General features: G+C 41.2%; 1 protein-coding gene across 1 annotated transcript; it reads right to left on the bottom strand.

Annotated features, from left to right (window-relative positions):
• Positions 1-719: 719 nt before the first annotated feature.
• Positions 720-26,627, bottom strand: MMS19 (MMS19 cytosolic iron-sulfur assembly component). Its single transcript, XM_020812052.3, has 31 exons — positions 26,441-26,627; positions 20,262-20,310; positions 15,443-15,543; positions 14,236-14,321; positions 13,702-13,776; positions 13,210-13,279; positions 12,996-13,124; positions 12,592-12,653; positions 12,301-12,387; positions 11,580-11,654; positions 11,224-11,301; positions 10,791-10,929; positions 10,316-10,470; positions 10,019-10,097; positions 8,973-9,098; positions 8,597-8,678; positions 7,207-7,304; positions 6,324-6,455; positions 5,317-5,472; positions 4,862-4,961; positions 4,557-4,659; positions 4,370-4,447; positions 4,088-4,214; positions 3,852-3,952; positions 3,722-3,778; positions 3,445-3,631; positions 2,840-2,922; positions 2,580-2,744; positions 2,434-2,493; positions 2,188-2,288; positions 720-1,980 (listed from the first exon to the last, which is right to left on the bottom strand). Exons 1-31 carry the CDS (start codon positions 26,532-26,534, stop codon positions 1,953-1,955), a joined length of 3,063 nt encoding a protein of 1,020 aa, XP_020667711.3. The 5' UTR covers positions 26,535-26,627; the 3' UTR covers positions 720-1,952.
• Positions 26,628-26,907: the final 280 nt, after the last annotated feature.

Here is a 26,907-nt window from a genome sequence, read left to right as displayed (position 1 = left end):
TAAAAAAACCTAAAAATTTCCAACTCTTACAGGTTTCAAGACTTCTTTGGGATGATTTTGTCCTGTGGAAACTATGGGGCAGGACAATCTTTAATTTCTGAAACTTGCAGCCCCCAAATGGATCCCCAGGACCTTTGGCAGCAGGGATCAGAAATTTTAATTTCCGGAAAATTGATGTGGTTGAGAATAGCAGCTTTATAAAGTTGCACAACAGGACTGCACCCAATGTGTAGTGACTCCTGGTTATACTTCTTGCAGCCTTCCATAGGTCTTTCCAACAGTGGATGGGGAAAATTGACATTAGCTCTTTGCTGTATTTTCACTACAGCCTTTTTCCTATCCCTCATTGCTTGTACAATTCATAAGCCGTAAGTGGTATAGTATAGTAGGGTTATGGGGATATTGCTCTATAATAATATTGATGTTTTGAGTATCTGAATTGGTGTTTGCGTATCTGAAATGTGGTGGTAGCAAGTGGCTCTAAGAGTAATAATAAACTACCTGGCTGGAAGGGGTCACTGAGTACAGCCCATGTTAAGGAGGTACAGTGGGGAATCAAGAACCCCCCCCCCCAAAACTCTAGCTCCGCAGATACCTAAACCACAGAGCTATCCATCAGGCTGTGTAGGATTTTTCACTTCCTTTGCAACTCACACAGTAGGGGTTAAGTCTTCTTCCCAGCCTCCCCAGCATTTATTACAAATTAATCTTTGCGTATAAAGAGTTTGTAAAGTTTATTATTACTAAGTATTTGAGAGTAGGATTGTGTTCATTCCACCACAGCTGTCTTTCCCAGACGTCTTTCCTGCATTCTTGAAAGAGGCAGATGTATTGGGGAGCCTAAAATCTTCTTGGGACAAAGCATGAATTCTGTGGCTGAAAGGCAGTAACTTCCACAACCACTACACTATTTCTATCCTGTTCTTACTACCATTCAGGCTGGTTCTTCTAGCAAAAAATGCAATGCAACTGACTTCATTGGTCGGTTATCTTTAAAGGCAAATGACAATGGATAAATCAGGGGACCCTATAGCCTTATATGTCTGTAGTAGCATCTTATGCCATGGCTGAAAGTAGTGATAAACTGAAGAGCATTATGAAGTTAAACCCTTAAAAATATGGATTAAAGAGGGAATATCTCACACAAGCCTCAGTAGATTTCTGAACTCCAAACTATTATGACAGCTAGATATTTTTCTTGACAGAAAGCAATTATTATCCAGACTAGTAGAGACAAAACCCCAGATGCTGATGTAATTACTTGTCACTATGGCAAAAGGGTATGTTCTTTAAAAAAAATTAAGCCCCTACTCAAAGCCTGGGATATAAAGGACTCACTGAGTATGTGGCAAGAGTTTTCTAGCTCTTGCTACATACTCTGAATTCCCTGAACATTTTAAAGTTGTTTAAAAATTATCATATACCTCATTTCACTTATTGCTTTCATTCACTGTGTGTACCTTTTGAAAAACAAAGGACTGGATGAACTATCAAGTAAGTTTAGGTCAGAATCACAGGGTAACTGATTTTACAGATATGCTAAGATGTTAATGTTAAGATGTGGGATAGTGATACACAAATAAATGGTGAAGGGAAGGCTAGCAGCAGCTCACTGCTTCTACTTTTCTTCCCACAAGAGGACCCTTCTCCAGAGGCTTTTAAGAAACATGTTGTTTATTCTTCTGGTGCCACACACGTAGCGTGCAGGGGTCCTGCCACCTTTATGCACAACTCCAATGCAGCTGGAATTGAGATGGCTGTTTCATTCCATTGGACACAGATGTTGTGATCAGGACTCTACCAGTACACAGAAAAGGCAGTCCATTAAAAATGTCCTCCACATCTGCTCAGAACCTTGCTGCTTTGCAAGGAAATGCAGATCCCATGACATCAAGGCTGATGGCTTGGCAGGGACAAGAGAGATTGTCAATCAGGATATACAGGGTGAACCTTCACCTGCCAGGGGTGCCAAGCAGAAACCTGAAGAAAAAGAAATACAGCACTAGGATTAGACATTAGGAGGGAAAGGATGGACAGATTATGTGTTCAAATGCTTATTCTACCATTTCCAATATACTTTATAAACAGTAAGCATCCAGAGAATTAATTAATTAAGCACCTACTTCAAGCAGGGTACATATATGCATTTTTCTACATGGTTGCTAAAGTAAACCCAACCCTTCTCACCACTCTCCTCGGGCCAACACGGCTTCTTTCCGAACCAACCGCTTCTTGTCATCCAAGGGTTTGGCAAGTGCCTTAATTACCCTTGCCTTGTAAGGGATGACCTAATAGTAGAAAGAAAGTACCATTAAAGATGTCTCCACAACTTCCCTTTTGTCTGAACTCATCTGGCAAGAATAGAGAAGCAGATAGTGGCACATTAAGAATAAGCTGCCCAGGTTATCACCCTTAGAGAGATCCAGCACTTACCACTGGGGTGGGTAGGGCAGCAAGTGCATGGAGGCACTGAAGAGCAGCAATACGGATTGCCTGTAACATAAGAATGGCATGATGCACGTAGGTTTCAAATATTGCAGCAGAAGGACACAGGTGGATAGGGAAGAACCAGCACTGACCATAGCAGGGTTGTCTGTCAGGTTAAGAAACTTGCCCACAAGTGTGTCAATATGCAGGCTCATAACATGAGGTGCTTCAAGTAACAATGGCTGCAGACAATGCAAAGTTGACTGCTGGACCACATGGTCAGGACATGACAGAGCTTCCAGCAACAGTGGTAGCAACTATGAAGACAGGAAAGGGAAAAAGAGGGTGAAGATCAGTCTATTAATAATTCTACTATTTCTATTAGAGGGCTCAGCTGTAATTTCAAACTCACTGTAGGCATCTCTGTCACTAATACCGGCTTAGGTAGATGGTTCAGTATGTGGGACAGGGCTTTCAGATAATTTGCTTTCACACCTAGGGAGAAGAGAAAGGCAGCTGCTAAGTGCTGTAGCCCAGATGAGATTTTTCTAGAAAGACTTCTGCAGGCTTAGAACCTGAATAGCAACTGACCACTACAGAGACTTCCGTGGAAACCAGCTGTTATCAGTAAACAAAAGCCATTTTATCTTATTGCTAAAGGCAGAGTAACTACAGCATTAGCCAGTTTACAGGTGTAATTTATCCTGTTCTCAGGCGGTTTCAGAAACTGAGAAGTTCAAACCACTTGGCAAGAGGAAGAGAGGAAGCAGTAAAGGACATTAAGATGAAGCTGCTCCTCTGTCCTCTAACTAGAAGAATCAAATGCATCAGCCCAAAAAGGAATGTAAAAAATAGGTTATAATATTATCATGCAAGAATCCACAAATATGGAAGACAAGAAATATTACACTTCTGTAGTAATCACACAAGTTAGGTAATTTAAAACATTATGTTGAATAGATTCTCTTTGATAATTTATATATGTTTTATAACAAATGGGACTACAGAGATTCTCACCAGGGGCAGCTGTGTGGAATCCGTGCACTAACTGTGGTACACAGTCAGTGAAGAAGCGCTGTCGGAACATGAGGCGCACTTCAGCATGGCAGCTCTTGCCCAGCACATCTGGGGAGTCACCCATGAGCAAGGCAAAGCCATCACTGACAGCAGGGCCAAGGACAGGGTTCTCCAGAAGCATGAGCAGCTGTAGAATAGAAGGAGAGAAGTTATTAAGTACACTATGAGAGCAATATATTGGTCTTTCTAAAGATTCCAACTCTTCTCTGAAGCTCACCTTGTCAGTCAGTTGTGTGGTTAGAGGATGGTAGCGTAGCAACAAAGCCTTAGTTATCTGCAGAGGGAAAAAGGTACATTTAGCTCTGAATTATTAGGAGAAAAGGTGGGACAAAATGGTACAAACGTACCCACAGCAGCAGAGTGAGGGTCTGGCTTTGATGGGGACCCTCATTCAGACCTTGCTCCAGCTTGTTCATGGCCATTTCCAAGAGCTGATCTAGCTGAGGTCCTGATAAGGGAAGAGGAAGAATCACTGACTGTTGTTCCTCTAACTCCCAATGACATCCAAAGTCAGCCCTGGGGTTTCATTAGCATCAGAGGACTGCCTGTTAGGACTTTAAAAACACTCTGATCCAGCTATTACCTGCTGGGTGCTTGTTAACTAGTCCTGCAAAGCACTTAGCAGCAGCTGTGGCAGTGAAGGGGCAATCAGAGGAGCAGCTCAGAGCTAGCAGCTCATGTAGCAACCGGTCCTGCTGTGGAATTGGAACCTGCAAGGAAATAAGAGCTTATGAGGCACAGAGATCGTTGCAAACCTTACACTTCACCTTTGGCTCCCCAACAGCATGACCTGCCTAGGCATCGGATCCACTTTCTCAGCCATGCTGCCTTCCCCACTCTTGCCCCACCCTCTCCTAGAACTCACGTTTTTTGGAAGTGAGCAGACAAAGGCCATGAGGAGAGCAACAAGCCTTCTCTGGGCTGCCACTGGACGTTGCCCATCCTGTGGAGGAGAGACAGTTTTCATTACTGAAGCCATCCTGAAACCTTGGCCTATGCTCTTCCTGCTTCCCCATATGCAGCAAGAGCCCCCGACTCATCATCCAAGATACCTGGAAAGGATGGAAAGTGCTGGGGAAACTGTTTCCAGGCAGAAAGGATAGCTCTCCGTCTAAGAACAGGGGGACCATTTTGGAGACACTCTGAGCAGCCAGCCTGCCATGAAGAAACAAGGAAGTAGTAACAGAGACACTGCTTCTGAACACATTAAGAAGCTCCAAGGAACATAAAAGAGACTGATGGACCCTGCCCTCAGCAAAGAGTGCTAAAAGCTAGGCAGGAACTAGAGCTTATTCCAAGCCATAGAAAGTTAATAGCAGGTCTATTAACAGAGTCATTTACAGCAGTTGTTACTCACTCTGGGCTTAAGTGCATACAAGCAGCACTGATGACAGGTACCATGGCTGATAAGGCTTCCTCCTTCAGCAGCACTTTGCTTAACACTGTATGTGAGTTCTCTAAAAGTCATAAGAAAGGGGAGAGTGAAAGGGGATGGGGGTTGTCATCCAGATCTCATCACTTTTCCTAAAGTGTGTCTTTGTCTCCCACTTGTATAATCTGACAGAGTCAAACCGGTGCCAAATGGCTCTGAGTGGGTAAAGTATTTACAAACTGAAAAGTTAAGGACCAACCAAGAGTATGGGAAAGGACAGAATCGACCAAATCCCTGATAGTTCCCTGCCCTTTGACTCACAGCTCGTACAAAGACAAAAGCTATGCCCATGCTACAGAAGGCAAGGTGAGTCTTGCTATAGCTATAGGCACTGGCCTAACTAAGGGAAAAACAGGTCTCTGCCCATCTCCAGGCCTTACCTTGCATAGCATCTTGCACTGCTAAACCCAATAAGCAGGGCACCACAGCTTGGTTAAAGTACCAATAGCTCTGAGTATCTCGATGGCACTGCAATGCCACCTGCTGTAGACTCTGGCACACAGACACAACAAACTGGATACTTGCTGGCATTTTGCCTGAAAAAAACATGAATAGTTTTAAAACCTAACAACCCAGAGCATTTAAAAATCTTGCTGGATAGGGACCAGCAGTCCCCAGCTAATTGAAAAAAACATGAATACTTTGGCTCTGTGTTTGGATAACCACATTTCAGCTTTAATAAGATGTAAATGTGATATCCAAATAAGTGCATAGCCACTTTGTTCCTCTCTACACAAGCAAGCAAGCAACCAGAAAAGTCTTCCATTAATCATGGTTTCCTGTTTCACTAAAACTGGAAAACTATAATTAATGGCTTAGAAACAAGCCAAAATATTAACCCACAGTTTAATACTTTGTTCTAAAGTAGTTAACCATTTTCTGGTTTGAATAAAAGAGTGAACTATATTTCCTGGCTTGAAAAAACTTCTTGGTTTATTTAGCAGCTCCTTCTTACTGAGGAGTATAATAGCTGCATGTACAACTTTAAAGCGTATTTCTGTCTCAGCTTATTATCAAGCTAAGATAATATTCTCTTAATATAACCATAATCTCCATGGTCCTCAATCTGTGCCAGCAATAGATTGTGATATCAGATAGCATTCATCCCAAACTTTCCAAGTCATGCATATTCTGCCATTCACATGTTTAAGGAGCTGGGCTTCAATATTAAAAAATCCAAACCTCTCTAGGATCGAGAGAGAGAGAGAGAGAGAGAGAGAGAGAGAGAGAGAGAGAGAGAGAGAGAGAGAGAGAGAGATTTCTACATCCTAACCTCATTACTCTCACTCAAATACAGCTCCCTAATGCTGAGCCAAGCAGTGGGCAGGTTTCTCCTCATACCAACCCCAAATTTCAGTAGTTTGTCACATACAACTGTTGATGCTACCTTTCTGAACTTGCTGGAGGCATTGCAGGAGGACTGGAACAGTTTCCCTCATTATACTTGGATGAGTAGACACTGCTGCCAAAGCCTGCAGGCAACGTTCCCGCTGCGTTGGACCGCTCTCCTCCTGAAGTTCTAGAACAGACAACATTACAGCTAGACAGGGAATTTGTCCAAAAGGACAAGCCCAAGAGATACCACTCTAGGTCCAAAACATTGATCCAAGAAAGATTAGCCCTAGTCTTTGGAACCAACTGACCATACTCACTGGCCACAGAAACACTACAGAAGGTCATAGGCTCGTTTGTTTGTTTATTTATTTATTTATTTATTTATTTAATTAATTAATTAATTAATTTAACTATTAAGCCATTATTCTTTGATTTATTTATTATATTTCTTCCCACCTTTCTGTTAAAGAGTGTTGCTCAAGAAAGTTTACACATGTCATATGAGAATAAAAGTAGTAGAGATATTGCATAAAACTATAAAAAAAAATAAGGTCAGCTCAACATAAAACCAGTTTAATATTCTCCCAACAAATATTCATTTAATCAGCCAGTTTTAAAAAACATTCCTTCACATCCTTACTGAAAGCAGGAGTGGTAAAATGATCCACAGACTGGGAATAAGATTGGCAGGAGTCTTGTCCTGTGAACCTGCTAAGCAGGTCTCTGCAGGTATCAATATTTTCAAGAGGGCCTTGTCCTAAGGAACTTAATGCCCAAGCATATTCATAGCCCAACAGGCAGTCCCTTAGATTATAACTCTGTTTAAAGTGCAGCTAAGACCTGCAACGAGCCTGGGAACTGCCACTCTGCATGCCTGCACAAGTACTTAGTAAGTTAACATGGGAGAGGTCTACTTGCATATTTGCATCTTATACCTGACTGTAACCCTTCTGAAAGCTTCTGAACCAAGTATCTGCTGAAGGCGTCTGGATAGACAGGAGACAAGGTGCCAGCTGCCTTCATAGCTGCCAAGCTACAAGGATAAAAGAGAGAGCACATATAAGACTAAAGCTAGTTAATCAGTAATAGCATCAGGCCTGCTGATCTTTCAGTGATTATCTGAGTTGTGAAGCATTATTATGTCATGTGAACACCAGATTTTTATAAAAAATTGACTTTACTGAAAGCACACTTTGATCAAAAGCACATTATAGGTAGTGAAACGGGTTATCCGGGCATTGCTAAACTCACTCCAGCAGGATTCATCTAACATGTTAGAAGAGGGTGGACAGCTCACGTTGCTCAAGAAACTCAACTATTCATACAGGAGACATGTGACTCACAAATATACATGCATGGCATGATGAATAAGAGCTTTATGTTAGAAACAACATTGAGGAGGAATAACAAATCTCCATAATAAAAATTAACAACAATGAAAAAAGAATTTAAAGCACATCATTAGAAAGCATGGCATTAAAGATGAAGGATCCTGCAAGGAATATGGCTTATGTTTTATGGAAAACTAGCCACGGTACTGTTCAAAGCTCTAACAAATCTGTGTTAATTTGCCATAAAATAGCAATAAGAGCATCATACATAAATTAGGGCCGAATATGAAAAAAACAAAGGTCATCTTACTAGGAAATAAAATTTAAAGCTTGAATGTACACATTGATCTAAAATAAGGTAAAGGTAAAGGTTCCCCTTGACAATTTTTTGTCCAGTCGTGTTCGACTCTAGGGGGCGGTGCTCATCCCCGTTTCCAAGCCATAGAGCCAGCGTTTTGTCCGAAGACAATCTTTCCGTGGTCACATGGCCAGTGCGACTTAGACATGGAACGCTGTTACCTTCCCACCGAGGTGGTCCCTATTTATCTACTTGCATTTGCATGCTTTCGAACCGCTAGGTTGGCGGGAGCTGGGACAAGCAATGGGAGCTCACTCCGCGTGGATTCAATCTTATGACTGCTTGGTCTTCTGACCCTGCAGCACAGGCTTCTGCGGTTTAGCCCGCAGAGCCACCACGTCCCTTCAGATCTAAAATATGGCATATCAAAAAGACACTTAATATGAATATGAATTTTAGCAGACCAGAGTAAGGAAATCTCAAATTAGAATCAAATTACTTAAATTCTGAATTAATCCATAAGGGGTTAATGGACTCAGAAATAAATGGTAGGCACCTTTGCCTATAGGCAAGGAACTAAGAGAATGCAGAAATGCCCAGTATTATGAAAGGAATTAACCCTAAGGCAATTATGGAAAGCTCAAAAATGTCTGCTGTTTCTCCTGCCTTAAAAGAGGCTTTGTGCCCATTCTTCACCTGGTCTGGGAATCCTCTTCATTCAAGATAAACTTTGCAAGATGGTCCACAAGCATCTCCACATCTGGTGGATCCAGAAGCCCTGAAACAGAAAAGATGCCAAGTCTTTGTCTAGATCACAATTCCAGTAACAATTTGAATATTTTACACTCCACTTCCTTAAGTAAATTTAAACCCCATAAAACCTGAGCTTAATGAAAATAAGGTGGAGCAGCCTCGAATTCACTTCAAGGCTGCACACACATAAAGTAACATCCAAGCCTTCACACTGGAAGGATACATTCACATTCACATTAATACACAAGAAATGCATCTACCTGGACAAAATTCTTCTTTTGTTCCAAAAATGCTACTTACTGTGCACAGTACTACATACCTTGCAGTGATCCTAGAAAAGTCAGCACCTGGATCCCAACCAACTGCAGTTGCACATTGGACTCAGTAAGTGCAGAGAACACCATGGAACACAGAGAAGCTTTGGAGGAAAGTAGTGGACTTTTCTCTACAACAAAGAAACACATGCGGTGAGATGGTCCTGGGCATTAAAGGCAAGGCATTACAAGACTCTCAGCAAGGATGCATCCATTTCTAATCAGGGGTCTGAGAGGATTGTGGGAAAAAGCAAGTTATGAGGAAATAAAAACTTCTAAAATCATGAATGGTAACTAACAGGACATGGATGAGGAAACTGGATTCTTAAAATTGAACAATATCTTATCAAAATTACTTAAAAAGAGTAATTCTGTCACCCCCAAATTTTGAAAAATTGTTATTACTGAAGCAATAGAGAACATACAGTTTATATAATCTTGAGCTTTGCCCCAAATTTCATTAGTCTTAGAACAAAGGTACTGTGAAGGGGACCCTTTCTCTATGCCTAATTACAAAACGGGGAGGATTAAATTAAAGCAGGGGGAGGATTAAACTAGATGAGTGTGAATAGGGTGTTCCGTGTCTACTCATGCCGGCCTCATGACCACAAAAAGTGTCTATGGACAAATGCTGGCTATTTGGCTTACAAACGGGGATGAGTGCTGGCCCCTAGAGTTGGACGCAACTTGACTTAATTGTCAAGGGGAACCTTTACCTTTAGATGGATGTCCACTGCTGGAATGTATACCTATGAGGGAATGTGGCTTTCTGTCTGAAAAAGGCCTGCCTCTGTATTACTAGGTCACTGAAAACCATGCCCAAAGAATATTTAGTTTCAGAACTTTCTGATGCTGCCAGTATGCACTTAGCTAAGAGAGATCACAACAACCACCAGATAGAAAAATGGGGGTGGGGAGGGCAACAGCCCTGTCAGAACTGTCCTTTTTAATTTCTTTCTTCCCTGTTCTTGGCTACACTCGCTCTTTCCCACCCTGCAAGACAAGAACTACTGAATTTCCACGGATTCCCATTCATTTCAAACCACCTCACCTTCCTCTCCAGGACCCCATTTTTGTCGCAGCTCCAAGAAACCAAGCAGCACCTCCAAGATTGTCCTGTGCTGGCTACTCTACAAGAGACCAAAAGCACACAGGATGGATTGGAGGGGAAAACCGCATATATTAAAACACAGCAGGTCATCACTCTATGGGGGATTTTCAGCCTAAGGATATTTCTGAGACAGGTGTTGAAGATTCCCCACTGAACTTCCTCAAATATAACAGCAGCGCCCGCCACTACTATTACTTCTCTTCAGCGTAAGTTGGGTCCATATCCATTTGTCCTCACCTGCACATGTTTGGCATACTCTTCTACCAGCAAGGGAATTACACTGCTAGTGATCTGGTAATAGGCCCGCAACGAGCCCGCAGCAGCTGCCTGCAAGAGCTTGGCACTTGGCCACACGAGCTTCATGTCAGGCTCACACAAATGGTGTCTGCAATCTAAAAGAGACAAAATTACTTGGGAAAAACAGCAAGCTCCTGCTAGGTTAGCAGCAAGAAACTACATTACTTTATTCTACCTGGATACTGGCTGTAAACAGGTACAAAGTATTGTGACCAACTTGCTGTCTGTTCTTTCTGCCCCATGTGCTCCAAGCAGCTTTCCTCTCTTCCTCCTGTATGGCAAGCCAATTTATGGCTGCAACAGCAAAATGAGCTCTTTCCCCTGAGAAGCAATCACTTCTTCCAAAGAGCACATCATGAAGGAGGAATTGTATGTCTTTCACAGGACTGAGAATGCATGCTGCTCCATGGGTTACCTTGCAAGACATCTCTAAGAAAGGAATCTAGAAGATCCTCATCATCTGAACTGAGCACCAAGCGGGACAAACATGTTGACAGAGCACGCAAAGCAGACAGACCTTCTGCTTCAATTTTCTCACTCGCTGTCTGAAATACCTGTAGCAGAGTAGAAGATTTATCTACTATACTGTGCAGACAAACTTGGTCTTACCTAATTAGCTACTTCAAAATTGAGCCAATGTTTCAGCAAGTTCACAAGCAGCAATCAAAATCCTCCCCTCTCTACTTTAACAACTTTTTCAAACATTACACCAGCAGCATTTCATCATAGGAATGTACAACATTTAGAGAGGATTTCAAACCAGGTCCCAGGTCAACAAAGTGGGCAGAGACTGAGTGCACTTTCCTGAGAAACCCAAAACATCCTACTTTGTGCACATTTATTCTCACCTCTCTACGTAAGGATGACCAAAGGCTAGGTATGAATTCCTTCAGCTCTTTCTCTCCATAGATTGCACAGGCAGCACTCTGTCAACAACAACAACAACAACAACAACAAAATAAAATAAAATGCACAAAGTAATCAACAAAGGAGGGGGGAATTTCTGCTGCATTTGCCTGGCACAGCCACCGTTCCCTGCATCATCATGAAAATTAAGCACAACCTAGTGCAGGTGTGGGGGATGCAGCATGGGGTGACATAAATGCCTACCTAGGGGTGGGGGAAAACTGAAATGGCACACAGGATTGCATGACACTTCAGCCTCCCATTAGGGGCACAGACTATCTTTGCTCCGTGATCTTACCAGGGTCTGCAAGGAGTCCAACTTGGCACTTTGTACGTCAGAGTCCATTTTCTCTATGAGCAAGGGGAGCAGGAACTGTTGGAGGGGGAGAAAAGTGCTGGAAACCTCTGTATATTTTTAGATGTAGAATATATCCCAGAGAACAAGATCAGACCACCCCCCTCAACAACAGCATTATAAACAAGCCTACAGAATATGGGAAATCCATAACTTCCCAACTTTAATCCAAGAACAGTATAATGCACCCACAAACCTAGGTGTATGTACAGAATTTCAAAATTTTATTAATCCATTTTTGTAATAAAAATCAGATCTATGTTTAAAATATTTATACACTGCACTCTCTGCTGAGAAGAATCCAAGGTCTGAATAGTAACAATCTGAAAAACCAGTGGGTAGGAGACAGAAAAGAACTAGAAACAAGGCATGTTAACAAAGCCAGTTCCCCACATTCATCCAACCCATATCTAATCTATTTAAGGAACCTAGTTTCTTAAGTCTCATAGTTGAGGGGAATTATATTGACAATATGAGAAATGCATTCATAGACCACAATTATGCCTGCTATGATCCTGAAAATATTTCTAAATAGCTACATCATGGTTCCTCAGTATTCAACAGGTTGTCCATCAAAGACTGATCAGTTCAGTGCACCCCAGCGAAAATAGAACATAAAACCAAGAAAGCTATAGGACTGGCATGAGCCAGTCACTGATCCTACCTCAGCAAAAGCAGGGGTGGAGGTCAGCACTGCCCGCAGGCTGACAATCAGATCTCCTCTCTGAATTCCATGGGGATCATTGGGAGGCTGCAAGAGAATCAGAGAATGAAAACCTTATGTATAAGAACCCCACTGTTTCAGAACAACTGATAAAATGAATAAACTCATGTTCTTATAGGCACCCTAAATCCGAGGCAGCATACATGAACAGTCCTGTTTTGGCACTCATATTTAAGCATGGGCACTGCTTTTAGAGCAGAAAATAAACAATACATCACTAGATTTACTCACAGGGGTAAAATCGATGGGGAAGTAGCAGGAAGTAACTTCAAACAGCTCCTCTGTAAAGGGTCCTGGAAGGTTGAGGACATCAGTGTGACTCTACCGGATGGACAACAGAGCTAGGCACAAACTTAGGCTAATACAAAATAAGAGAGCAGAGGTCCAAAAGCTCTTTGACCTGGCCTACTTTTTAGAGTCAAGTTAATACTACTGTTGTGAAATGTCAAAAATATGTGGAAATTAGTTCTGGTTTAATAATTCCCAAGCTAAACTCACCTCAACAGGGCTACCATGCTCAAGGCCTGTTTCACCAGCATGTCTCCTCATATTTACTTCACATGGAAAGAAGACCAACCAACCAACCAACCAGGGCTCTCTTTTAAATGGTCAGCCTGACAAGCATTTGGACTTACCTAGTGCATAGCCCTTTACAATTATGTCTTGTACTATCTGAAAGGCTATCAGCAGGTTGCGTGGGTCCTTCTCCCCATCCATCACTTGGATGAAGCCAAAGGTGAAATCAGCACCCAGGCTCTTCAGCTCTGTGGGAGAAAGAAGCTGATCAGTAAATTCCTAGTTTTCCAGCAGGATGTCTGACTCAGCCTCTTCTATATTTGTCCATCTCACCTGTCTCTCGGTTGCTCATGAAGTTCATGATGATGCTGTACACAGTATGCCGATCCAATTGCAGCAAAGACTAGAAGATAGAGAAGCAGAGGTAGGAAATAAAGCCACATTATATGCACGCAAAAGAGATCATTATTCCTTGCCTAATATTGTTAAAGAATACAGAGCAGGGAAATAGCCCACAATAGTTAAAACTTTAAGTAAGGATCTCCATAGCTGTGGCAGATTTCCCAATGTTTTTGTTTTCGGAGGCCATACAAGATCATGCTCAGAATTTCTGAAAGAGCCAGTACATGATCTTTTGCCTTGATTTTCTTGCTATCAAAAGAATATGGATTATCTTGTCCTAACCAAGAAATGTATGTACCTCCTGTTCATCATAATAGACTACAGTGTGACCGTCTAGGTAATATTGATGTGGACAGGAAAGCTGAAGCATGTGTGTAGAATGCAAAGACCAAATGAGCGAGTCTTGACTCTTCCCTCTCTCACCTGGACATGAATCTCCTGGAAGATGGCTTTGAGGACAGACACTGCCAGACCTGGAGCCAATACCCCACACATACTCTAGAGACAAGAAATCTATGGTTACTCCGTTTTGTCCACCTTTATTAAGGGATGGCTGCCTGGAGCAGCTCCTAGCAATATGCTTAGGGTCGCAGCTTGTTCTTTATGTAAAAGGGAGAGGTAACAATGACTGAACATTTTGTAAACCATATGGATAGAACTCAATGCTCATTGCCATGCAAATAAAGAAGATTACCACTGTAAATCAGCAATGGTACACTGACCCAACCTTGAAAAAAGAAGCAAATAGACACCATGGAATCTGACCCAAGAAGATTCTAAAAAGGTTACTTCTACTCCAGCCCCGATTATCCTAATCTGCTTTTATTGCAGTTGCTTTTGCTAGATTCAGTGAATGGGGCAGAGCCCCAGTGCTGCTGTCCTTATGGTACCTTATTCCCTCCCAATGAGCACATGGATAGTAGAACTGTGAAGAAGGATTTGCAAACAAATTCTCACCAGAGCTTTCAGTCCTTGCAGAACACAAGGAATGACAAGGTGATGATCTTTCAGTCGGTTTTCATAGAACAAGACAAGATGGGTCACTGGAACAGACAAGCATTGTCGAGACAGGACGTTACGATAGTCAGCTAGCCTATATGCCACAGACAATGATCTGCTTAAGACAAACTGGCATTATCATCACCCTCAGAACATCTGAAGATATGTTGGACAACACAAACCCATTTACAGGGTGTTCAGAAAGGCTATCCTTTTGCATCCTTGTTCATTCTCACATGCAATTCGAAAAGTTTTTGGAGGACAAATGGTTGCCTAAATGCATATATACATTGCCTGCCATCACGAAGAAACGAATAATAATAATATAATATCACAGAAGGCAAATTGCCAAGGTAACTAAACATTTAAGATCTCCCATTTCATAGCACATTCATTAGTGCAGATTCACAGATCACAGAGCTTCTACTGATAATTTCTTAAAACTGCCAATATGGGAGTAGTTAACAATAAATGTGCTGATCTGGGATGCCACAGAAGGAAACAGAGCTGGGAGAGCACTCAGTGACCAGCACCGTCAGGAACAGTATAGATGAAAGACTCTGGGATTAAAGCTAGTTTATGCACATCTATGTGAAACTTAGACAGGCATGAGAGTAATAAAATTCAACCCAGCCTTCTACTTCCTTTGCTCCCTTTATAAATATTGCCGTGGCAAAACAAGTGTCACAGGAGTGCTATCATCACTATTTTATGCATTTCCTTCTACTACAATAGCAAAGATTACCGCTCCGACAGCTTCCAAATGAAGAAAATTACTATTTGCCACACATACCATAGTGCGCAGAAGCACAGTTTATCTTGATGTCTTTAGATAGCTCAAAATTGCTATGGGGCAAGCTGAAACACTTCCCAAGGAAGCCATAATTCCCTGTCAACACAGCCAATTGTAAAAGAGTCTAGGAGCTGTAATCCAAAATCATTTGTGGGCAGCAAGTTGCTATCTCCACTGTGAAAACAAGTTCTGGATTTCAGTTACAACCCAGTTATTCATCAAGAATGTTTATTGCTCATCAAAGACCACCAGCTAAATGAATGCTTTCCCCAGTACTGATCAGAGAACTGAGCATCATCCTCTGGAGACTAAATCGAGCTCCTTGCAAAGAATGAGGATCCAGTCCAGTATTGGAATACTGTTATGTCCTACCTTCCTGCTCCTGGAGTAAAGAGTAACACTGCAGGAGAACATCAGAGAGCATTTGGATGCCCTGGGCACGAATTCGAGGTTCTGCATTCTCAAGAGGGGATCTATAGTAGAGATAGAAAATGAAGGAGGATTTCAAGGGCCACAGGAAATGACAAATATATATATTTGTTTAAAATTATATATGGAGTACATATCTTGATGATTTGGCTGAGTCGGGTTAAAAATGTATCAGACTTGACACTATATTTCCATTATTGTTCGATTTAACTGGCTAATCTGAAAATATCCACAGGTATTCTGTTCTACCATCATAGAGACAGTCAGGGCAGCTGCCTGAGAAGATGCTAGGAGTACACCTCTTACAACCTCCACCCTGAATATTCAGGATTTCTCTAGGTGTCATGTTCATCCAAGCGATTATCCAGCTGAATGATCAATTCCCTCCCTTCTGTCTAGGTCTTTACGTATTAAGTTTTGGTTTGATACTCAAAACACTATGTTCAGTAGGCAGTGCTGTTAACTAATTATTCCATAGTCTGCTTAGCAAGATTTAAAGAAGAGAGAAACAGAGAAAGAACTATAATCATATGGGAATTAGCTGTAGTGATTACTTGGTCTCTCTCACACACACACACACACACACACACACACACACACACACACACACACACACACACACACACACACACACACACACACACACACACACACACACACACACACACACCTCTGCAGGCATCCAGTGTAAATAAGTAATAAATGTTATCATTTCACTATAATTCAGCAATCCAATTTTAAATACATGCACACACATTTGTGAGAAACTACATTCAGTAACTTTGTTATGCCTACATAACTGTAGTTATTTCACCACACAATCCCCTGCCTCAAGTATTTCCTTTAGTATCTTCAGCTAACGGCAAACATTTTTGATAATCTGTTCCTATGTATATCATTCAGAAGGCAATCCCCCAGTTCAACAATAGCAACTGCCACATAACTGAACAGTCTGGAAGAAACACGGCAAGCTCTTTTCTCTGAGGCTTCTCCGGTGCTGCTTGCCAATGTGCCCAATAATAAATGATGGGGAGAGCAGGAGGATGAATCACATGGACAGTTCTGAGAAGGTGTGAAACAGAAAGCATATCTTGCTGCACAGAGAAGCTTCTTGTTTAGTGATATAGAAATGTTCAAAAATCCAAAAAAAAAAAAAAAATCACACTTCCTATAAACTGAGAAAAGAAACTGCTTACATTCTTGCAAACCCAGCCATTGCTCAGCATCTGGCACATTAACTATGCAGTCAGCTATACCATAGCAAAACCTCCAAAACCTAGCCATTCCACAAGAAAAATGTTATGAGGGATTTTATGTTTTTGAGCCTATATACTTGCATTAGGACTGCCTTACCATGTCTAGCAGAGTGGTAACGGCTAATATAATATTGCCGTTAGAATACTGAACTAGGAATGAGAAGGCTGAGGTTCAAATTTCCACTCAGCCATAAAAAAAGGGGGGGTGCTTCTTACATACCATTCCATAGGGCTTAAAACACTCTCTGGGTGGTTTACAATTTAATTATGCAGGCTATGCACTGCTCCCAAAACAAGATGCGTACTAAATTTACCAACTTCAGAAGGCTGGAAGGCTGAGTGAACCTAGAGCCAGCTACCTGGGATTAAACCTGGGTCATGAGCAGAGTTTTGCTTTGAATTAAATACTTTTTCCTCTTCTGGGAATTTCCTTGCTTTTTAAAAAAGTAACAAATATACAAAAATGTTAGGAAACATTTTTTGGGGAAGCTTATTTTTATAGCACCCTTTCAAGGAAGAGAATTTTTCAAAGTCATCATACTAACAAAGCAAACAATCACCACCACCAACAACAAAGCTTAAAACTATTTTTCCCCAGTCACATTTCTAAAGGAACCAAACCCACTCGCAAAGCACACCAAACTGCCAGTTAAGCTTCACCTCTGAATATTATACAAGGTATTAGAAATCTGCCCCCTTTCATGAACAGTTAGTCTGCTCCTCAAAGTTTTTGTTGAGAAATACAGTGGTGCCTCACTTAGCAATGTTAATCCGTTCCAGGAAAAACGTCGCTAAGTGATTTAATCGCTAAGCGATTTAATCGCTAAGCGATTAAAAAAAGCTCATAGGAATGTATTAAAACGCGTTTAATACGTTCCTATGGGCTTAGAAACTAACCTTAAGCGAAATTCCTCCATAGCGGTGGCCATTTTGGGTGCCTCTAAAGCGAGACAAAATAATGGCTGCCATTTTGGAACTGCCGATCAGCTGTGCGAAAATGGGGGCCTTGCAATGATCGCAGGGAAGCGATCATCGCAAAGCCCCCATTTTCGGCCAGCTGATCGGCGGGGCTTTGCGATGATCGCTTCCCCACAATCATCGCAAAGCCCCGCCAATCAGTTGTGCTTCGTCTCTCTCTCTCTCTCTCTCTCTCTCTCTCTCTCTCTCTCTCCACCCCTCACACCTCCAGCCTCGGCAGGGAGACTGAGGCACCGCCGCTGCCACCTTGGCCGAGAAAGACCCTCTGTGCCTGCAGCAACCTTAAGCCCGGGCTTAAGGTTGCTGCAGGCGCAGAGGGTCTTTCTCGGCCAGGGTGGCGGCGGCGGTACCTCAGTCTCCCTGCCGACGCTGGAGCTGCGAGGGGGAGAGAGAGAGAGAGAGAGAGAGAGAGAGAGAGAGAGAGAGAGGAAGCACAGCTGATTGGCGGGGCTTTGCAATGACGCGGGGAAGTGATCATCGCAAAGCCCTGCTGATCAGCTGGCCGAAAATGGGGGCTTTGCGATGATCGCTTCCCTGCAATCATCGCAAAGCGAATTTTCCCCATGGGGCCATCGCAAAGCAATCGCTTTTGCGATCGCAAAAACAGCATCACAAAGCGATTTCTTTGCTATGCGGAGCGATCGCTATGCGAGCCACCACTGTACATTCTAGGATCCAACATGTTGCACCAAAAGCTAATCCTCTCCACACGTAATTTTCACCCCACAACTGCAATTGTACGCTGATTACTTGGACAAAGGAGACACATAAGAGATCAGAAGCTTTCAGAATGTGGCAGGACTTTCAGGTAAACCATAGCATTTTTTTGTATTTTTTTGGTATTTTTTCTACTTTTCTATCTGTTGCAACCAGAGTGATTTATTATAATATGTTCCATTCATTTCATCTTTTCTTATACTGTACTATCTAACATTAATCTAATATATTCTACTTAAATTGGTGTAGATTTCATCCAGGTATAAAGAGGTTCCCATTTATTATTATCCAGTCTATCATTTAGTGTATCTTTCAAGATATCCATTTTTGCTAGTCCAAAATCTTCTCAATACAGTCCTTCTTTGTTGGCACCTTTGTAGTCTTCCACTTACTGGCATACATAATTCTAGCTGCAGTTATCAGGTGTAAGGTCAAGCAAGTTTTTTTTTTTTAGTGTAGCTGGTAATATACCGTATTTTTCGCTCCATAAGACGCATCTTTCCATAAGACGCACCAATTTTTTAGGAGAAGAAAACAGGAAAATATAATCTGTTTCCTTCGCTCCATAAGACGCACAGACTTTCCACCCTCCTGTTTTGTGGGGAAAAAGTGCGTCTTATGGTGCGAAAAATACGGTATTCATTAAGAAAATTTCACGTGTCAAAGCAATTTTAACCCTTAAAATTTTCTCTATCATTTCATGAATCATTTTCCAAAAGTCCTTGGTCCTACTGCACATCCACCACACATGACAGAAGTTCCCTACTTTCTTTTCACATTTCCAACACTTATTAGAAACATTTTTATACATTTTGTTAATTTTTTTTGGTGTTACATACCATCTGTAAAACATTTTGCATATATTTTCTTTTAAATTTATAGATTTAGTCATTTTAATATTTCGTTCCCAAATTTGTGACCAGGCACTACCAAGAACATTTGCTGATCACAGTCCAGTTATTTTACAACTGAATATACAAAATAAAACATCATTCTGGAGAATGAACACTAGTCTTTTGCAAAATGACCATTTTAAGAAAGAAGTGATGCATGAAAAGTCTTGGTTCTTTAAGGAAAATAAAATTCCAGATGTACCAATGAGAGAAGTCTGGGATGCAGGAAAAGCAAAGCAAAGAGGGATAATTATAAAGCATGCAGCAAGACCAAAAAAGGAAAAAATAAAAAAATACAAAGAATTAGAGAAAAACTCTTACAGTTAGAACAACAGTCAAAACTAAATAGCTCAATTAAAAAACTAGTAGATAATATGAAATCAGTACAACATCAAATAAATCTATGGTGGATGTCAGAAATGGCAATGAAGATAAAACAAGAGAAACAAAATTTCTTTGAAAAAGTAAACAAACCAGGCAGATGGCTTGCCTATAGACTGAGAAAAGAACAAAGAAGAAACCAAATTATAAACCTTAAAGACCAGGAAGGAGAGACTAAATGGGAGCAGAAGGAAATAAAAAAATTGTCAAGGATTTCTATCAAGCGCTTTACAAAGAACCAGGGAAATCAATAATAGAGCAAAGAGAAATTTATCCTGATTACCAAGGTAACAACACATTAAAAATCAAGTCCATGGCACAGGCTGAAGTCACAGAAAACTCTCCGTAATATTTTATCCCACCTTTTAAAAATACATTTACAGTATTCTGTTGTCTAGGCAGATGACACCCAAGTAGTAGGCAGGAGGCACTGAAAGAGCAGCAATTTCACGTGGCTTCAGCAGTACAAAAGGTCATCTTGGATGCCAATATATGTATCTCCAAAAGCACAGACCTATTGTCTAGCATCTCACTTACCGCAGATTTTCCACGACATCTAAGACAGTACAGGTCCCAGCTTTCACTCCTAAGAAAAAAGAAAAAGAGCACTGATGGTTAAGTTCTCCATCCTGGTTTATTACACCAAAACAGGCAGCAATTGTTAAAACTAATTAAATACAGATACACATGTAGCTTAAGACACAGTGCAACTTGCCACCTTTTACTTCCATACCTCAGTGGGAGACTATGGAACAGCACCTCTAGTTAAACACTCCATGGCACAATGATTTGATTCTGATAGGAAAAGGCAGATTCCTATGATCAAAAGTAGCAATTCCTTTATTTCAGTTTTGTATATAAGTCTCAAACAGTTATTACAGTGGTGCCTCGCATAGCGATCGCTCCGTTTAGCGACGAAATCGCTTTGCGACGAAGATTTTGCGATGTTCCCTATGGGGTATTTTCGCTTTGCGATGACCGATCATCGCAAAGCAACCATTTCCGCACAGCTGATTGGCGGTTTCAAAATGGCCGGCGGGAAAAAAACATGGCCGCCCACTGTTTTCTGGGATAGATTTCTCGCTTAAGAGGCACCAGAAATGGCCGCGCTATGGAGGATCTTCAATGAACGGTGAGTTTTAAGCCCATAGGAACGCATTACTCACATTTTAATGCGTTTCTATGGGCTTTTTTATTTCGCATTACGACGTTTTCGTTAAACAGTGATTTCACTGGAACGAATTAACATCGCAATGCGAGGCACCACTGTACTTTGTTTTCAATTAGGTCATGAGCAGTGGCAGAAATGGGACTGAAAGTGGCAACGAGGCAAACTGGCTTCCCATTCCTCTAGCAGCAGCCTGTTTGTAGGCTATGTGTAAAGAAGGAACCATTCTCCTCTGGCAGCCCACTTATTCACCTGCATTTAATTCCTGGTTATATACGGCTACCTAGCTAGTGCTCAAATACAAGGCTGATTTTTAAGTGAGAAATTACAGTTACCCGTATCTGATTAGCCATCACATAGCTCTTCCTCAGGCAAATATAATAATCAAAAGGCCACCCTATTCAACTCATCTAGTCTTCTAAATTTTGATGAGCTCACTGGAAATACCTTTTCTATCCAGGAAAAATAACTGCTGTAAACGTGCTATTTCTCTACGTCATTAAGAATGGACTATCTGAGCTGGGACAGAGGCAGGGAACAATTGGACGCAAATGATGAAAAAGCAAGTCATTCCTATCTATTTATCAGTGAGATTTATCAATATTTCAGAATTTTCATTCAATTTTTGGAAGGTTTTGCTCCACCACTGGAATTCCAAGCAGATAATTTCATTTATGGGCTTTAGATCATGCAAGACAAATAGCTGCTATCCAGATGGTTACACTGCTTCTTAAATGGTAATTAATGGTTACAGAGGCAATACACAGAGTAAGAATCACTACCAGTGAACCACGCACATGAAACTTTGTCAACTTTTTGAGGCTTAATTTTCTTCATAGAAAGTAGATTACCAGATGTTTTCACATACCTGTTTATAAAACTAAAATACAAAGTCACCAAAGGCCAGCATTGCCCTTGTTCTCACCCCCAAGTGGAAATACCTCAATAAAACTTCATATAGTTTCTTTTTACAGAAGGGACCCACTCCTAATCAATTCCCTTAAGCCCACTCCTGTACAGTACTTCCAGAGGACAAATGGGTCAAGCTGGCAAACTTTAATTAACAATGAACTGTGTTCCTGTTGTAATTATACATGTAAGATTTTACTTCTATCCTTGAAAGACAGAAGGAAAGATGGAATTATTTTTATAGGATCAGTGCCTTATTGAACCAATGCAAATACCTGTATACTTAGTTTGAAAAAGCACCAACTGCTTGTGCTTATGGGGCTGCATGTCTGTCATTCTGGTGTTCACTTGAGGGTGTGACTGCACTTTGCCCACACCTAGAGTAAGCCATATTAAGCACAATGGGACTTACAAGTTTAGGCTTGTATGGTAATACTTTTATCCTATATAATGATGTACATTGATTGCCCACAAGGTCTCTCTTTTTTCCACTCTTTTTATATTTCACACCTGTAAATACTGTGCACGCAAATCACATGTAAGGATGCTACTGTAGTCGATTTGTTAATGTTGCTAACATCATCATCATCATCATCATCATCATCATCTTAGAACTGCAGAGCTGGAAGGATTCTATTGGTCATTGAGTCCAACTCCTGTAAAGGAGGCACGGTGGGGAATCCAACTCCAAAACTCTGGCTCCAAAGCCATATACCTAAATCACTGAGTTATTCAGCATAGGCATAACCTGTAGTTCTAAAGCTATGGAAAATTTGATTTGGATGCAAAAAGGAAATTTATCACCGCTCTTTAAATTGTCATTTACATTTCACCCAAATACAATATTTAAATGTAAATATTCATAAATATTTGTAATAAATGTGTATTGGTGTTTTAAATTAAACATTCAAAGCACTTCCAAAGAATTAATTGGTACCAACAAGCCCATGATAACAATTTTATCCTTGCTTAGCAATTAATTCAATTATCTTATTAGATGTGAAGAATACTGCCCAAAGAAAATAAAAGAAACTATTAAATATAAGCATAAAGAAACCTGCTACCTACAAAAACAATTTCCTTTCACATTTACGGTACAATGAAAGCTAGTGGTGGGAGAGCATGGAAAGAATGCAGAATCTCTGTATCCACCAAAGTCTGGCACACAGCCTGTTATATAGCTGAAAGGGTATTAGAAAATAGGATGAATGAAGCAGCTGTAAAACCTGTATTTTATTCATTTTATCAGTCCCTCCCTACTGAAAGTACAAAATGTACTAACTGGAAAAAACAACACAGCAAGATATGTTTTCTTAACGTGTTTCTTTGAAAACAAGGTTCATCACATTCTCAGCCTTTCAGTGCTATTCCAGAACCTAATTTGGAGAGCATGTTGCTTAGGAAAGTAGGATTCAAGTAGAAAGTATTTGCAAAAGGAGCATACTAATTCCTTATTATGATGCTCTTTTCCTCTTTTCCGTTCTATTTAAATGGTGGAAATGACTCTGGTTATGCTACCATTTGCCCCATTAGTAAAATAGGCATCCCACCAAAGACACAATAGGCTCCAAAATGGGCCAAGAGAGAAGGCACATGCTGATTCCTGTATACTGAGCAGGAAAAGGGGCCTGTAAGAAAAACTTATATATTTTTTAAAAATGATCCAACTTTCACATCCAAATCACAAAATAGGGAATGGGGGCTGAACAAGTGCCACACTTTCATGCTTCTTCTGATTACTGGCAACAGAAAGCAGGTCACAGAGGCAAGACATTGCCCTCATCCACTGGAGATGGGAGCTAGCAGAAGAGAAGCAGGAAGCAAATGCAACTGTTTGCAGAGTAATTTGCCCCCTTCAACCTAGGACCATGAAGGGGTAACTAGGTTATCAGGTATGCGTCTTTTATACCCAGCAGATCCTTTATACTGAAAGAGAAATTGACTCTTCACTATTTAAAGGGTTGTAAGTGCTCAACTCTGATCCAACAGAAAGTCTGCTACATGGACCATTGTTTTGTTTTCTATATTTGTTGGAATATTCTTGTTAGAATTTTGGCAGATTCTGTCTGTGTAGCTTCAAATAATTCTATACGCTCCTGTGATTTGTTTCTTCCAGATGCTTTGAGAGCAGTTTAACTTCACTTTCTTTATCACAGAATTCTTCTTCAAAGGACTCTGACAACCTTTAATCTCTTCTGTATAACTGTTCAGTATGTTCTTTCCACTTTCTCTTTACTTTATCCTGGTCAGACAGTATGTTTCCAGTTGATCTTTCTGCATCCTCAATCTAGGTTTAACTGACTAATAGCTCAGTGAATTAGGTATCTGACTGCAGAGCCAGAGGTTGGGAGTTTAGCTTCCCACTGTATTTCACAGGAGGAAAGCCAGCCCATGTAGCTATGGGAAAGCTGCATAGTAACTTCTCTTTAATTTCTTCCAATGTATCGATCTCATTTTCCTTCTTCGTTTTTTCTCTTCTATTTTGTTTTGCAGCTATTATTGTAAGAGTTTTCTGTCTCTAAGTGATAGGTGCTGAAAAACTGTTATCAATATTCAGATCTATTTCTGTCATCTACTTTTGCTTCTCATCTCTCCTTAACAATGATAACTGCTTGCTTCTTCAGTCACCTATCTAGGTGTTTCATTTCTTTTGACTACAGGAATTGCCTTTCTGCATTGTTCCCTCATAAAATCTCGGTTTCAATCCACAGTTCTTCTGATTCATGGTCAATTGAATTTACAATGTAATTATATTCTTGATGCAGACTTCAAATTCAAGATAAAAAAATATTTTAATTATATTTTGGCATTCTTTCAGTGTTCTTTTTCAGCCATTATCACAATCTGCTCCTGGACTTCTTATGGCAAAGATAGCACAGCTTCTCCATCTTCCATTTCCAATTATATAGTTTATTTGATATCTATATTTGCAACACAATGGTGTTCACGTGTACAATATCTGTTTGATCACCAGATGCATGTACTTGCAATAAACATGGTTGACTTTACAGAATTTTATGAGCTTTTCTTCTGCTTTGTTTCTGAATTCTAGGCTAAATCCCCCAACACTTGGTTCTGTTTTTTTGCCTACTTTTTGCATTTCAGTCACCTATCCTTATCTGCACATCTTGTTTTTTGGTGTGTGATCAATTTCCTCCTGGATGCTTGCACAAAAGCTTTCAATTTCATCTTCTTCAGCATCTATAGTTGGAGCATAGACTTCAATTATGGTTATGTTGATAAGTTTTCCCAGAAGCCTGATGGATATTATTCATTCAGATCATGTATTATAGCCTCTAATTGCCTGTGCTATATCTTGCCTCAGTATTAAAGTTACAACATTTCTTCTGAGATTGTAATTTCCAGAGTAAAATACTTTGGAACTGTCTGACTAAAAATATTCTATTCCTTTAATTTGCTCATGTCAAATACTATAAAGTCTACATATTCCATTTCTTGCTTTTTTCTTTCCAGTTACATTTAGGTCATACTTCTTATGCTCCATGTTCCAACTGTATGTGTCATGCAGCATTACACTTTTTAATCTTTGCACGCATTGACCACTAGAGATCCTTTCAGCTTTAATCTAGTTGTGTCATCAGCAATAGTGTGTTTATACTTGTCTTTTGCTCTTCCCCAGTAGCTAACAGAGTGCCTTCTAACCTAGGAGTCTCAGTTTCCAGCACTATCCTCTGTTTCATTTTGGATTATCTCATTATTTCAAGCTTAGAAATATTCAGGAATGATTTACAATTGTCTTCTGCTGCACAGTACTAACAATCATTAGCTTGAATGTCACTGCTGCTTTCCATGAAAGATCCTCCACCAGCATCACCTTCCGCTACTGCTTCTGCCCCATAGCTGCAGCTGCCCTCCATGTTTCTTCAGAAGTTTCACCACAGAAATGATGCTTTCTCATTAATGTGACCATTAACCTTGAAGAAGGTGGATGCATCTTAGTTTGGTCTCTCAGCCTTGACCATTCTGTCTCGGGTGACCCTGCTAGCGATCTAGGCTCACAATGGAGTCAAACCTCCTGATTACATAGCTCTCCGCTTTCCCCTCACCGTATTAAGGTGTGGATCTAAGAGAAGGATGCCCATCTCAGCCAATCTGAAAAAATGTCCTAGACTACCACTTTGCCCCTAATCATTAACACCATGCCTTTTACTTCAAGATGCCAACTACCCTATCCTAGGAAAACTTACTTTGTGCCTGCTGTTTATCTGCTTTACTAGTCTAAATGTAATTGCTCCTTAATCCAATAAGTGACTGGATGAAGTTATTTTGCGGTGAGCCAACGGCACTCTATTCACGCCCAGAGGCATTGTTTTACTTTATATATTTCTAAACTCTTGACAATACAGTACAGATTTGTAGGGAGAACTTCGACGTAGTGCGAACGTCTATTGCTTGCCCCCCCCGACACAATCTAACGCCCACTCCCGTTTCAATTGTCTCCCCATCTTCCCCATTTACCCACTGGAGCAGCCGGCGAGTTCCCGAGACCTCCTCTAGCTCCTCTCACGTAAGTCTCCTGCTCTGCACACTCCACCTCACTGCCCACGGACGCTACCACAGCACGCCACCCGGGCTCCCCAACCACATTTCGATTGCAGTCTTGTTTCCCACCCCGTACCTTCCGCTGCCTCTTTGGCCGCACCTTCCCGTTCCCAGTCCAGCAGCGGAGACGCAGGCATCCCCATGCCAACACCGCTCCCTCCGGCCGCCATGATAACCTGAGAGCAGGAGGCTGAGGGAGGAGCGCAAACCGCGCGTGCGCATCTCCCCTATCACGTGTGAAACAACGGGGAAAACCTTGTATCCGTCGTAATAGACCACAGCAGGAGCGGGAGTCGTGGCTTGGGTACGGCTCCTAGGGCGGAGCCCTAACGCGGGGGCGTGGCGTGGCGAAAGGGTCAAAGGTCAGGGGAAAGGTTTAGGTTACTGGCAAAAAAAGGTCAGAGGTTTGTTGCTCTTACAGCAGAAGCCACCGACGTCAGTACGCAAATTACATGCATTTCGGATTCCTACAGCCTTTAGTTGAAGGGAGACGAAATAAAAAGAGATAAATAGAATTTCACAACAGACTTCAAAGCATCCGGA

The sequence above is a fragment of the Pogona vitticeps genome, chromosome 3 (genome assembly GCF_051106095.1).
Source record: "Pogona vitticeps strain Pit_001003342236 chromosome 3, PviZW2.1, whole genome shotgun sequence".
NCBI lineage: Eukaryota > Metazoa > Chordata > Lepidosauria > Squamata > Agamidae > Pogona > Pogona vitticeps.
This window is presented reverse-complemented; position numbering and strand designations above follow the sequence as displayed.

Excerpts from the sequence above, each read along its gene's own strand:
- MMS19 (XM_020812052.3), bottom strand. The coding sequence starts at position 26,534 with ATGGCGGCCGGAGGGAGCGGTGTTGGCATGGGGATGCCTGCGTCTCCG. Across the intron at positions 10,930-11,223 it reads GGTCATCCTTACGTAGAGAG|GTATTTCAGACAGCGAGTGA; the intron begins GTGAGAATAAAT and ends ACTCTGCTACAG. Across the intron at positions 2,923-3,444 it reads ATTCCACACAGCTGCCCCTG|GTGTGAAAGCAAATTATCTG; the intron begins GTGAGAATCTCT and ends TCTTCTCCCTAG.